The sequence below is a fragment of the Ostrinia nubilalis genome, chromosome 23 (genome assembly GCF_963855985.1).
Source record: "Ostrinia nubilalis chromosome 23, ilOstNubi1.1, whole genome shotgun sequence".
Taxonomy (NCBI): domain Eukaryota; kingdom Metazoa; phylum Arthropoda; class Insecta; order Lepidoptera; family Crambidae; genus Ostrinia; species Ostrinia nubilalis.
In genome coordinates, this window is record NC_087110.1 from 6,886,199 (window position 1) to 6,899,716 (window position 13,518).

General features: G+C 36.7%; 1 protein-coding gene across 1 annotated transcript in view; it reads left to right on the plus strand.

Annotated features, from left to right (window-relative positions):
• The window catches only part of LOC135083215 (uncharacterized), a 156,080-nt gene extending 143,783 nt beyond the window's left edge, over positions 1-12,297 (plus strand). The window contains exons 5-8 of the mRNA XM_063977951.1: positions 2,946-3,079; positions 10,197-10,312; positions 10,828-10,931; positions 12,197-12,297. Of these exons, the coding sequence (XP_063834021.1) occupies positions 2,946-3,079; positions 10,197-10,312; positions 10,828-10,931; positions 12,197-12,297 (455 nt within the window). The remainder of the gene's footprint in view (positions 1-2,945; positions 3,080-10,196; positions 10,313-10,827; positions 10,932-12,196) is intronic.
• Positions 12,298-13,518: the final 1,221 nt, after the last annotated feature.

The following is a 13,518-nucleotide window of genomic DNA, read 5'->3' on the forward strand; positions in this document are numbered from 1 at the left end:
TGCATTTTTGGCATCAGTGTCGATCACTAATCACCCCCTGATAGTTATTTTGAAAATATATTTCATGTACAGAATTGACCTCTCTACAGATTTATTATAAGTAGTGACCGACCGAATATTCGTTTTCGTTTTCGTTTTCGGCCATTTTCGGCCAAAAAATGGACATTCGGCTATGTTTTCGTTTTCGGCCAAAAACCAGCCGAAGCTTCGGCCAAACCGAATATCAGAAATACTTGAATAAAATGGTGACGTATAACGTTCTGATATCTTCGGGAGTGAATCGGGTGCACTCATGGTTCCAATCAGACAACGGACGGGATATTGTCACACTGTTTTGAAGTTGTGAAGTGAGGTTACGGTACAAAGGTGTCCAGCGGGAATTTTCCAAGTTCAAAATTGAATACAAATAAAGCCAAAGGGTTTTATTAAGTTAATGCGGATTTGAAATACGCCATGAGACACTTGGTCAGGAGCCCACAGAGAGTTCGCAATTGAGCAATATTTGAAATACGCCTTGGTCACCAGATCTCACACTATGCGACTTTTTCTTGTGGGGATATCTCAAGTCAAAAAATGTACAGTAACAATCCTCAAATAATTCAGGTTCCGTAAGAAAATATCAGCCGTGAAGTTGCAGGAAAATTACCAGCGCGTTTTGCTCTCGCGTAGTTGCGAATGTAAGGGTCTGGCTGTAAAAGTGCCTAGAGTAAAACGGGCATCATTTAAACGATATAGCCTATAAAAAAATTAATCCGCATTGTTAAACTCCAGTTTTCATTAGTAATAAATAATAATAAAAAAACATTTCTGTCATTTGTATTAATTTTTGAAGTTGAAAAATTGCCGCTGGATATTTATTTCTCCCTTACTTCCTTCCGGTCACTAATGCCGGTTTCCTTTAAACAATCCATTATCCAAATCCGTCAACTGTCAAACGTCAATATGTTTTTGGTTAAAATACGGTTTTTGAAGTTTTTACATATTTCATTGTTTACAAGACTACTTAAACAATTTAAAAGTGTAAAAGCATCGAAAATTATGGCCATTTGATCGCAAACAGATTGAAATTTGACAGTTGAAGGTCATTTTCGTTTTCGTTTTCGTTTTCGGCCGAAAATGAGACTGCTGCCGAAGCTTCGTTTTCGTTTTCGGCTGAAAATCCATTTTCGGTCGGACACTAATTATAAGTATAGATAAAGATTAAAGGTGTTCAATCCGACACCCACACAAATAATCGCCTGCGAGTGAGCTAAACCCCGTTATTGATTCTGTCTATGGAACCCAAAACCTTTTTTTAAACCCTCGCAATGCCACGTAGTTCGGCCGCCATCTGCCCACTTGCCAATATTCCGCCCGTTTTCGGAATCTTTTATTAGGCCCGAGTGAAATATTGCATATTCACAGCGGTGGCCATTTTGACGCAAAAACAACGGGTCGATATCAATGTACAAGGGTTGGGCTTTGTACTAATTTTTGAAATTTCAAAATTCGACAGCCCGCGTCTGTTTGAAACATGTCCTTTTCGGCCGCGACGCGCGAGTTTTTGGGTACCATGGGTGAAGGAGAAATCCATTTTGTTACCGACTTTTTTTGATTAAAAAAGAGTTTGTTGACGAGTCCAGAAGAGAGAAGAATGGTATTAAAGCTGTTTTTTCTTTTACGCAAACGCAATATGCATTAGTATTAGGTACTTCATTTGCTGCGTTGTTTTGTTATTCTACTGCTTTTCGCCAAAAATAAAGACTGTTTGCCATATGTGCCGTGATTTATGTTCTTTCTAAATGCATAATGCACTGATCAGTAAGATAGAGTAGTAAAAAATCTTGGAACACATCTAGTTAAAATTAGAAGGGTAAAGGTTGGTTTGACCGAACCTTAAGTAGTAAAAATTTCGCATACTCTGTGCTCTTTCAATGCTGACCCTCGAAGATAATTTCTAACTGTTTTTACACTACCCTACAAAATGGAACATTTCAGCTTAATCATCATCATCATTTCAGTCACAGGACGTCTACTACTGAACACCTCACCTAATGATTTCCAGATTGGCCGGTTGGCATCAGCTTAATCCTACGGACCACTACCTCAAGCCGATGCACTTTGCGTCGCTGTATTTTTATTGGAACCCGCATTCTGTTTTGTTTCGTTCTGCCTCTGAAATATCGCCGGTGAATATGCGAAATTGTTTTCCAACAGTTCCCGTTTCGAGTCCAGGTGTTGGGGCGTGTTGTTTTTTAATCTAAAGTCTAAACTGTACATGACGGGTATAAATGATGTGTATTGACTACAGTTTCGTCAAGTTTTAATGAAAAGCCGTTCGAATGTTTGGTAGCTCCGGAAAAGTGTGAAACACGCTTTGTTTCAATCGTTCTATTTTGGTTCTCGTTTTAGTCAATTTTATTTTATTTATTAGGACAACCAACAAGACAAACACGCATACATGGAATTACTATAACTAAAAGTGCTTAGAACTAAGTGTTGAATCTACCTTCTACATTATAATTTTAATAACGTTCAATTGCCTTCCCAACCCGTCTGGCCAGCGTAGGCATTGTAGACCAAATCTTCAATTGAGGAAAATTAGAGTAGAGGATCGTACTCCTGCAGTGGAGACCGTATAATCTGATGGTGAACCTTTAATCCATCATCATCATCATTTCAGCCACAATACGTCCACTGCTGAACATAGACCTCCCCCAATGATTTCCATATTGCTCGGTTGGTTACTGGTTTAATTGTTATTGGTGGTCAACCTGGACATCTTAGCTAGCCAGTTGCAGTTATCAGAAGTAAGGACTACAAATAAAATTATTATAGAATCTACATAGAGATCTACTGATTCTTGTTCTAATTATGTCATTTAACACTAATCAACTGTTGATCCTAGCTCCACAGGAGTTGCACAAGAGGTGGTAATAAAACTAATTAGTATATTTTGTCCCCAGAACCTCCTCTCATAAGCCCGAACGTGTCTTCAGACCGCATGTCCTATGTGGGAGGGGACCACATTAGCGTCAACTGTTCGTCACCTCCCTCTCTCCCTGCAGCCAACATCACGTGGTACGTCAACGAGCAGATGGTAAGCTTCCTTTCATTAATCTTCTCATTCTATCACTTCTACAAAGTATGACAAGGACACCTCCACTTCTTCCGAGAATGGCGTAAGGGATGACTAGTTATATGGGAGAAATATGTGAAGATCAGATCTCCCCAATCCATCTTGCGAACATGGGAAAAGTGGCATAATACTTCATTTGCCTCTGAAAGAGGCAGAGCAGACAATTAAATGATCGAACGTTGATAATGATGATAGAAATAGGTTGTGAAAAGACTTTGTCCAATTAATGAAGTACGTGCGAGTATACTGGTCATATTACATTGAAATTGTGGTGATTATCTTTAATACTCAATCTACTGCATCAATGCTTCTTACAAGCAATGAAGCTCCGAATTAGAAGACATTAGAAACTTTGTTAAAAGCAAAGCTTAAGCCATCGAAAATTCCAAAATCCTTTCAAATTTTAACCCTCAACTGGGCTCAGTAAGCCTTGTCGGATCCCTGTGTGACCTGTTCGCATCCATCCCTTCCTAACGTCACGTGACAGATGGTAAGCTATTGCCTCATTTGCATGTTACAAGTGAGAATTTACAAGCAATATTAACGCCCGAAATTGGTGTGGAGCTACCAAAGACTACTGTGTTCGATAGAGGCTACAAGAACGCGGGTTTATGAGAGGTGCAATCGACGGCACATACTGCACTTCTTTTTTCAAATCGATCCGCCTAAGATGCCAGTGTTGATAAAAAAGTATTAAAAATACATCGAAATTGGTTAACGTCTGAGGCATGAAAAAGTAAAAACGAAGAACGGAGACCACAAAATGGAGTAGCGCACTCAATATGTCAACGCCTGTGCGTTTGAAATGTAAAGTTATTACAACTATTATGACGGTTTGTATGTTTTGTGTTACGAAACAGCAGGCTGACTTAAAGAACAACCTTTATAGCTTTTGAGATAAGCAAGCATGCAGTGCTCAAAACTCAAAACATAATTTCAACTCTGTGATTGTTAGCAATTGCAATTTATCTGCTAATCAAAGGCTTGATCTGTGCATCATAAGAAAAGTCTTGTTTTATGAGTTGTTCTGTCTACTGAATAGGTTTGTCTATGGATGCTACTAACTGAAGTAGTCATAACGAAACGTATTATGGTGGGAACGACGCCACTCGGCACCTAAGTGGTTAGTTGAATAATCATTTAATTAAACAAACCATTAGTTTTTGCATTAAATTAATATTTAGCTTAGTGTTATCCAATGTAACGACGTGAGGTACATGAATAAACCTGTATTTATTTTGTGACTAACTTTTGTCCGCGCCTTTGCCCGCGTGAATTTTAGTGCATAGCAGAAAAGAAATTTCTTTGCCTGGCCCAGTGACATTTTATTTGGGGTCGGCCCTCCGTGTCATGCGTCTCCAGGCGGCTTGGTCCTGGGTCGTCTCACTGTTGACTTGGGCTTCTTTAAGGTCCTTATTCACTATGGACATTCATGTGATTCGGGGTCTTCCTCAGCAGAAAAGAAACTTATCCTGACAAAAACTGGGATAAAAACTATCCTGTTTTTACCCATATCTCTATCTCTGCGCTAATTGGTTCGCAAAAGCGTAATAATAATATACAAACAGACAGAGTTACTTTAAAAGGATATCACGTTACTTTAAATTATGAAAACATTGATTGGTGTTGTCGAAATTGAAATAAAATTGGCACACCATGTTTGTGTGTGTTATCAAAATAAAAATCTAAATAATTTCGACGAGCCACTGCAGTTGGGCCAAATTGAAATACCTTTTGGCAGGCCTGGCTCACTCCGCGCGGTACATCCGATAATTACCTACAGCGAAGCGCCCCGCCGGCGGGTATTATATCAGTCGAGTGTCACGCGCGCGCCCGTCAGGACGCTGGCGTGCGTTGTAGTATGTACCTAATTCTATGATCGAAGTATTATTTAAAAATGGACATAAAGAGAAATAAATATTGTGCGGGGTTCGGGTGTTTAAATTCGAAAAGAAATCTACACCGGATTTATTTTTCACTAGACAGCAACCCTAACAACGTAAGAAGAGTTCAGAGGCACGCGATAGAAAGAGACAAAACTTGTAGGTGAATAAAATTGTAGGTACGTAGTGCTGTGCGAGCTGAATTCCACCGTATCGCGTCGTAGCAAGACTCGCATTTATTTAAATCGTCTTGCGGAGTAATCCTTCTGTACCTGTACTATTACTTATTCTGTGCTTTTGGGATTGAAAAAATTGAAACCAAAACTAATACCGGCATCAAAAAATAAAAACAGAGGAATAGTGGTTTGATGAAATACACAATCTGTTCTGACAAATTGTTTTTAAATAAGTACGTTTATAATTTAAAAACAAGGTTTAGAGATGGCTTATAAATACAAATCGATGGGTGCCTGGAATAAAGCCGCAATCGACAAAACGCAATTTTACAGGAGAAGAGATTTAGTGAAATTTTTGAATAATAACTAAACTACGAGGCGTATCCAAATGGTTTGTATATCAAACGATGCGTTATTTTTTCTGGAGTAACATATAATGTGCATAAGGTTATAGTGCTTAGAATATACCTTAAAAAAGGTAGAAATACATATTGCCGCTTCATACTTTGAAAGTCGGTTCCGTAAGAGTCCATTGTGGTTTTATTCCGGTAAAAAGTGCAAAAGTAATCATACAGCAATAGTGCATTGCAGCGTTGTGCGCTGATCTGAAGGATGTATGGCGAATACAGTAATAGCGGTTTGCTTGAATTAAATGATCGACTTGGAAAATGTACTGGTGAATGCTGTGTACATTATATGTTCATATGGTCCGTATCGAAATGAGTACAAAGTTGAATATCTAGAGTGTTTCGTTAATATCTTTATATAAAGTAGTGGAATTCATTAGTACATAATGATAATATTATAATATTACACGCTTTTGCCCGCGGCTTTTTCGTAGCTTAGAAGTTATCAATAATTTTGTAACTTTTTTTCAATTTCATGACCTAGTAGGCTTTAAAAAAACTTATCTTTATTTCGGGTTGACTTATCTCAGATTTCTTTATTTTGACAATATCGCTATTAATTGCAAATGTTTGCAAAAAATATTCACCTTCCTATCTTTGATGCAAGATTCAAAATTTTTGCTAGAAACATAAAAAAAATGCTTTTAGCAGAACATTCTCAAAATTTCAACTTAAATGTTTAAATAATAAAAAATGAGAACTTTCATAGGTCTAAAATAATTTTAAAAACTGCGCAGTTTTCTGGACATTCATAATAATACAAAAAAAACATGTACTTAATAGGCCACTATTTTTGTAATCGCTCCACTAAAGTGGTAAGTCGCTAAATGTTTTTGACTTTCTTAAAGTGAATTAATATGGGCAATCTTCTAAGTTTACATTACGTAGAACAGATTTAGAGACAATAACTGAACAGAACATGTTTTTATTCTCAGCAAGGAAGCTTTTGCCCTTTATCACACCTGGTGGAAACTGTGATCAGGCTCAAGGTAGAAGGAAACTTCAACTACAGAGAAACTATGGCTTCCTACCTCCAATGCCGAAACATATTGTTATTATAAATAAGCTTTAATGAACATAAACCAAATATCCCTCCTTCTTCTCTTCCTAAGTCCCCTTTATCTTCCTAAGTCTGTCGCCATAACAAGAATGTTGACAGCATTACTGTGTTCCAGTCCAGCAGTTGTCAGGTAGGTACACAGCATTGCTTAATGTAAATCCAATCAACATATTTTTATTGCATAGAAGAACACCATGAAGTATTATTACTTAAGAAAGTTTAAAGAAATTGTACAAGTAGGTAATGTTTATTGTGACTTGGTACACATAGTTTGTTTCGGGGAACAAAGCCGCAATGGCCGTTACTTGTAGAAGTTTGAAATAAAACTTTTAACATTGAACATGCCACGATTATTCTGGTAAACAAATTTCCGGGAATAACGATTCAATATCCATAGTGCTTTTGGTAAATCAGCCAGTTTCAAAGATAAAATTCTGAAAAAAAATCACAAGGTGTATAGGGACCCCCAGATTACGAAAATCGCTTAATCGGAAAACTGCTCTGCCGCACAATTTATAAACGCAGTAAGTACCACTTACTGCATTTATGATTGTTTTGAATATTCTGAATCCTGACATCGCGATCTATAAGAATCAAAGACCCGTTTTTTTCTATCTATCTTAGAACGGAAGATACATATTATCATAAACGCAGTAAAGAGCATATTTTAGGTTTCTTTACATACTATGTTAGCAGTAAGAGCACATAATAACTTAATATTACGTGAATACTCGCGCTTACTTAATTTGCTACACAGTAATAGTGCAGTATGTGCCAATTACATCATTCTTATTATGTTTCTACAATTGTTAAGTTCACCTTGCACATAGTATATGTGCAGTAATTCCACTTAAACACACACTGATATTATGTTTCCATAGGAAAAACAGATGACTCGTACTTAATATTAATGCAGTAATTACAATTATACTGCGTACATACTAAGGATTGTCAGAGTGCTGCCTAGGTGTTAACATGTTATGAACGCAGTGACTGACTCTTACGTTATTAGAAAAAGTTGAAAACCTGTCACAAATCTAGCCGAAGACCCAAGAGCTAGATTGACCCGACACTATCCTACCCAAGATATCCCGGAGGTGTCTGTACGAGATTAGAATGGCTCTCAAACAGCTGAAAAACAACAAGGCACCGGGCGATGATGGAATCACGGCTGAGCTTCTGAAAGCAGGCGGAACGCCGGTACTAAAGGCTCTTTAGAAGCTATTCGATTCTGTCATCCTTGAGGGAAAAACGCCTACGGCATGGCACAGAAGTGTGGTGATACTCTTCTTCAAAAAAGGCAACAAAACCTTGTTGAAGAATTTATTTTTTACCCATCTCACTTCTGATTCTGTTTTTGAGAGTCATCACGAATGGTTTCACGCGACATCTAGCCTCCCGAACAAACCGGTTTCCGATAAGGCTTTAGTACGATAGACCACATACTTATCTATGGCAAAAAACTGAGGAAAATAATCAGCAACTTTGTCTGGCATTTGTGGTCTATGAGAAAGACTTCTCTCTTCAAGCTACAGTCTTTCCAACGGTGCCAAATCTACTATATAAAAATAAGTCGGGTTTTCCTCCCTGACGCTATAACTCCAGAACGCACGAACCTATTTCCACGGTTTTGCATTCGTTGGAAAGGTCTCGGGCTCCGTGAGGTTTATAGCAAAGAAAATTCGGGAAAAGGGGGTAAAACAGGATCCACTTGTACGAAAACGCCACAATGTCAGTCCGTCTCCGGGATCAGGAGTCCAGTTGCAGCGAGGGGTCAGACAGGGAATGTCATATTTCTAAAACTGTTCACTACCACCCTGGAAGATGTTTTCAAGCTTCTGGACTGGAGCGGATTGGGAATAAATATCATCGGCGAGTCTGTACATCACCCATCTTTGATTCGCGGACGATATCGTAGTCATGGCTGAGACCGTGGAGGATCTAAGCTCAATGCTCGATTGCCTCAATAGAGCATCTCAACAAATGGGTCTTTAATGGACAAGACAAAACTCATGTCAAATGCCGTGATGTACCCACTCCTCTGAAGATTGGAGACACTATAAGTTGTCTGATGGCCGCTGGGGCAGGAAAGTTCTTGAGTGGCGACCACGAGCTGGAAGACGCAGCGTGGGCAAGCCTCCCACTAGGTGGACCGATGATCTGGTGAAGGTCGCGGCAGGTGCCTGTATGCGAGCGGCACAGGACCGGTCTTTGTGGAAATCCTTGGGGGAGGCCGTTGTCCAGCAGTGGACGAAACGAACGACCGAGTCTTTATTTTATTAGATTGGTATATTAAGATCTAAAAGTGGGTGCCATATCTTAATTTTTGATTGAATAACAAGCGATCTCAGCAATTATTTTGTAATACTTGTTTCATTTACCCCTTGGCCATTTGGGAAAGTTCATCATGAAAGCGTTATTGGCTTATGATAAGCGCAGTATAATTGTATTATTACTGCGCATTTAAAGTTTTGATAAATTATTTTGATTCACACTCCCACTCATAAATGCAGTAAGTTGTAAAGATACGGCGCATATATTACGTTGTAAGAACTAAAATTTAAATCAATCATTTAACACATGTACCGTAAGTAACGAAAACTACTGATAAACGCAGTAAGGAACAATCATACTGCATTCATGGGTAGTAAGTATCGAACGAAAACTTAGTTAATCCATAATATAAACAGTTTTTTAATAATTTTAAATACAAAATATTAATTAAAATACAAAAACCTCATATAAAAATAAACTTTGAGTTTAGCTCTATAAGCCCATATATTTTTTTTTACAAATATTTGCGTAACTAATTGTAGACACCCCAAAATAAAATTTCAACTTTGATCGCGTTTTTCTCGAAACTGTTCACGTGTTACTTACTGCGTTTATAAATTGTGCGGCAGTGCTGCTATGGCTATTGCGGCTTTATTCCAGGCACCCATCGAAATATAAGTAACTTATAATTATAAATTCGTTCTAAAACTACACTCAATTAATGAAACCAAGCTTGTTATAATATGGCAACAGGTTACCCTCTTAAACTATATAGACTTTAAAATAAGTTATTCATAATAATAATAATATTATAAAGTCATTATATCTATTTCGCAACAATAGGCACTCCACTTCACCACAAACTTCACTGTCTACCGATTATGGCTTAGGGGATAATATTAGAACGCTGATAGACAGACAGACAGCGGAGTTAATAAGGTTCCTCTCGCAAAATATGTTTTGGTTACGAATAAAATAGATAACTGATTCTCCACGAGCTCATGAAGAAAGTCAATTGGGCTGTTTCTCTGGCTACTCATAAAAAATCTAAACACATGCATAAATTAATCTATTATCATGGTTTGCTCCCGAAGTAAATCTAACTACTACTACTTTAACTAATTTTGGCGCGCGGCGCTACGTGTGAATGTGTTTACTCGGGCGACTACCATCGCATCATTGTCACACATAGCTCTGCAAAGATGAGTTGAAGTCCTATATGTAGGATATGACTATTAATTACCTATCAAAATTATCTAACTCTGGATTTCTTCACAGGTCCCAGGCTTCACAGCGAACCACGTGACGAATTTCAGTAACGGCTACGCCTCCAGTCTCGCGACGCTGGAGCTGGAAGCTGCAGCGTTGTCGCCCGTGCCTACACTTATGATACGGTAAGGAATCTAATAACTATATTTTTACGACAAGAAAGTTCTTGGGAAATCCAACTATGTAAAAAAACGTATACTGCTGGACATCTAATCCTCGCAGGATTTCCACAAGGACCGGACAAGGCACTTCCCGCGAACTTCACCTTTACCTTCACTTGTTGATCCACCGATCTTTTACCTAACTACACTACGTTTTCTTCCGGCTTCGTTCGCCATTCGAGAGCTTTTCTGCCTCAACGGTCATCAGTTCATATTAGGCCTATATTATGAAGAGATAATCGGGTCGAGCTTCACCTGGAATCCCCAACCACAAAAGAACCATAATATATCCTATTTCCAAATGATGACACAAGAATGATGCTTACTGCGGGCGCCCGTCGCACAGTCGCGACAGCAATATAATTACGCGCGAGCGATAAGGATGGGTAGCTTGGGGTCATTGGACAAAATTCTACGTGCTCAGAGACCGGGCTTTAGTCATCTAGATCTCAAGTTTATTACTATTATTTTGTCCACAGATGTGAAGCGTCGATATTTGACGTGTGGAAATCGACGAGCCACACGATCATCTTGAGAGAGAGAAGTGCCAACCCTGCTTCTGCGTTAGGAAGAAGTTTTACGGGTAAATACTACCTAAATTAAAATAATACCTACCTAACCTAGAGGTATTTTTTTCCTTTATTAGTTCGCTTAATTTTAAAAAATATAGTTAAAAAGTAGGGCGCCTGAAAATTAGAGGTGTAAGGAAGCGCTGCAGTAACGCCTCAGTGACGCGCTTGCCGCACCACTGCTATAGTCTATCCAATATAGCTTGATTAGAATGACGGCTGTCAAACGAATGTGACTAGTGATGGGTATGTTTCGTACGGTTCACATAGATGTATCGATAAGTTTTCGAAAAAATGATATGAAAAAATGCACCCAATTTTTCTTCATATATCTTTATTCATAAAAATGACAATTATGATTTAAATTTAAAGACAGTAAAATTTAAAATTCATGTCAAGGGTGTACAACCTAAGTCGTAGTCATTATCATCAGTGTTCTTCAGTGGTTTTTTCCTCTCGCTAGAGGGCGGTGGACATCTCTTCTAGAGCAACGGTGCTATGAATACCCAAAAAATTACCGGTGATTGATTTCCGATGTTTGATTATTTAAGAATGAAATGTTTTTTCGTTTTTAATAGTGAACATTTAGAAAAACGTATAACTTGACTTAAATATGTTAAAAAATTAGTTAGAAAAAAAATTTGTTAAATATGTTTAAAAAATAGTTTTAATTTAATATGACATTTGTCGATATGTCCCAACACTAACATTTTTGTAACTCGAGATAACCTTGTAGAGACGTCGTTAATACTCTAGCTTGATTTTTATAATTTCGAATTACTACTTATTGGTGTAATTTAACGCTGCATTTACACGAAATTATCATTTTTATTGGAAGCACTGTCGTCGAAAATATTGTTTGTAGGTCAGACGTGAATTATTTCTTGTCCGCCAATATTTAGCTCTCATTGATCGCTACTACAAAGTTATGTCGTTACTTTTGATGACAGCTGTCATTCTAATCAAGCTATGTTGGATAGACTATAGTTTTACTACAATTTCTATAAGCGTAGTTGCAATGCCACTACAGTTTGCGTTTGTCACAGTCAAAAAGGCGCCAGTGAAGAAGTCATTTTCTTTAGACAATGAAACAAGAAGCTATTTCGTTCTTGAGTTATAATTCAATATTGTTGATGTTTCGATTGAGTTTATGAAAGTAACAACTCATAAGGATATTGATTTTTTTGAAACTAGTAATGCAATTAAATTCTTCTTCTTCTTCTTTTTCTGCCTTGATTTTAACCTGAAATTAATCTAATTTATTTTTTTTCTTTTACAGGTGCCGCAACAGAAACGTGCTTACCAACAATAATGGTATTATTATTACAAATATTCTTACAGTTCTTGTTAGGTAGTTACACGGAAACCTCGATTAGATAGCTTACTTAGCTCATGTAGGTATTTAGTTAATAAAGGCATTAAGTTAATATACGACTTTGGTAACGAGATGCATGTCGTTTGTCATTCACATTTTTTTTAAATTTGTCTAAAGCATTTTATTTTTTTTAATAACACTCATTTTCTTAATTGGTTTTAACCAATTTAAAATACATGCTGATAAAAAAATAAAAATTTGGAAACATGCTGATAACATAGAACTTTGTTATTTTTACCCGATTGCGCCAGAAAGAGGGTTATGTTTTTAGTTAGTTCGTTATTTATGTAATCAGATGACATGCGTCTTGCTAACAATGTCTAGTAAGTTAATCATAATGTGTTATACGAGTAGTTCATCTCAGGGTTTAAACATTTATTTGAAAATTGTACTAAATGTAATGTTAAGGCCTAAGAGTTCTCTTTAGAACTATAACTTTTAATTTATTATTAAAATCTAAATTTACTTGGGAGATAAGTATGTCAATGTTTTTTTTGTTTATCACTAATTGTGATTGTTTTGATTTGTAACATAAATTATTCTGTTATGTTACACACAAAATATGATTCTCAAATCGTTTAAAAAAATAGAAACGACTTGTTTCAGCAATAAATATAAAATAACACCAATATAAATGAAAAAATATTGAAGCAGGAAACAATTATTTCAATAATCAGGGATCATCATGGAAGCATTGTTCATTAAACAAATACATTATTTATAAGTTTTAGATTTGTTTATTATTAGGAAACATGATGTTAACATAGACTGATTATATTGAGTAATTTAAATTGTACATAAAGTTATAAGAATTAGTAAGTTGTTTGTACATATTCGTAAGCATCTCTTTTGTATTCATGTTATTCATTGAATTGTGTAATAAAACTTGAAATGGTCAAAACTTGTTTTTATTGGAGCGAATTTTCATTATTTCTATTATTGTTGATGGTAATATCGTTACTGAATTTAGTATAATTTTATAATTATGTATAAAAAGGGCCCTAAAGTAGTCCCTTGTCTAACTCCTTCCGCTAGTTCTATGGAATATATTGTAAATATGAGTTTGACTGTACAGATTGTCTTATTGTTTAGTCCCAATTTTAGTAAATTGTTTTTAACCTATTCCTATTTATATTCTATGAATTATTTGAAAAAATACGAAGTATAATAGAGTAAGATGCTATGTCGAAATCTCAGTTACCCTTTGTTAAAAATTCTTGTTAAAT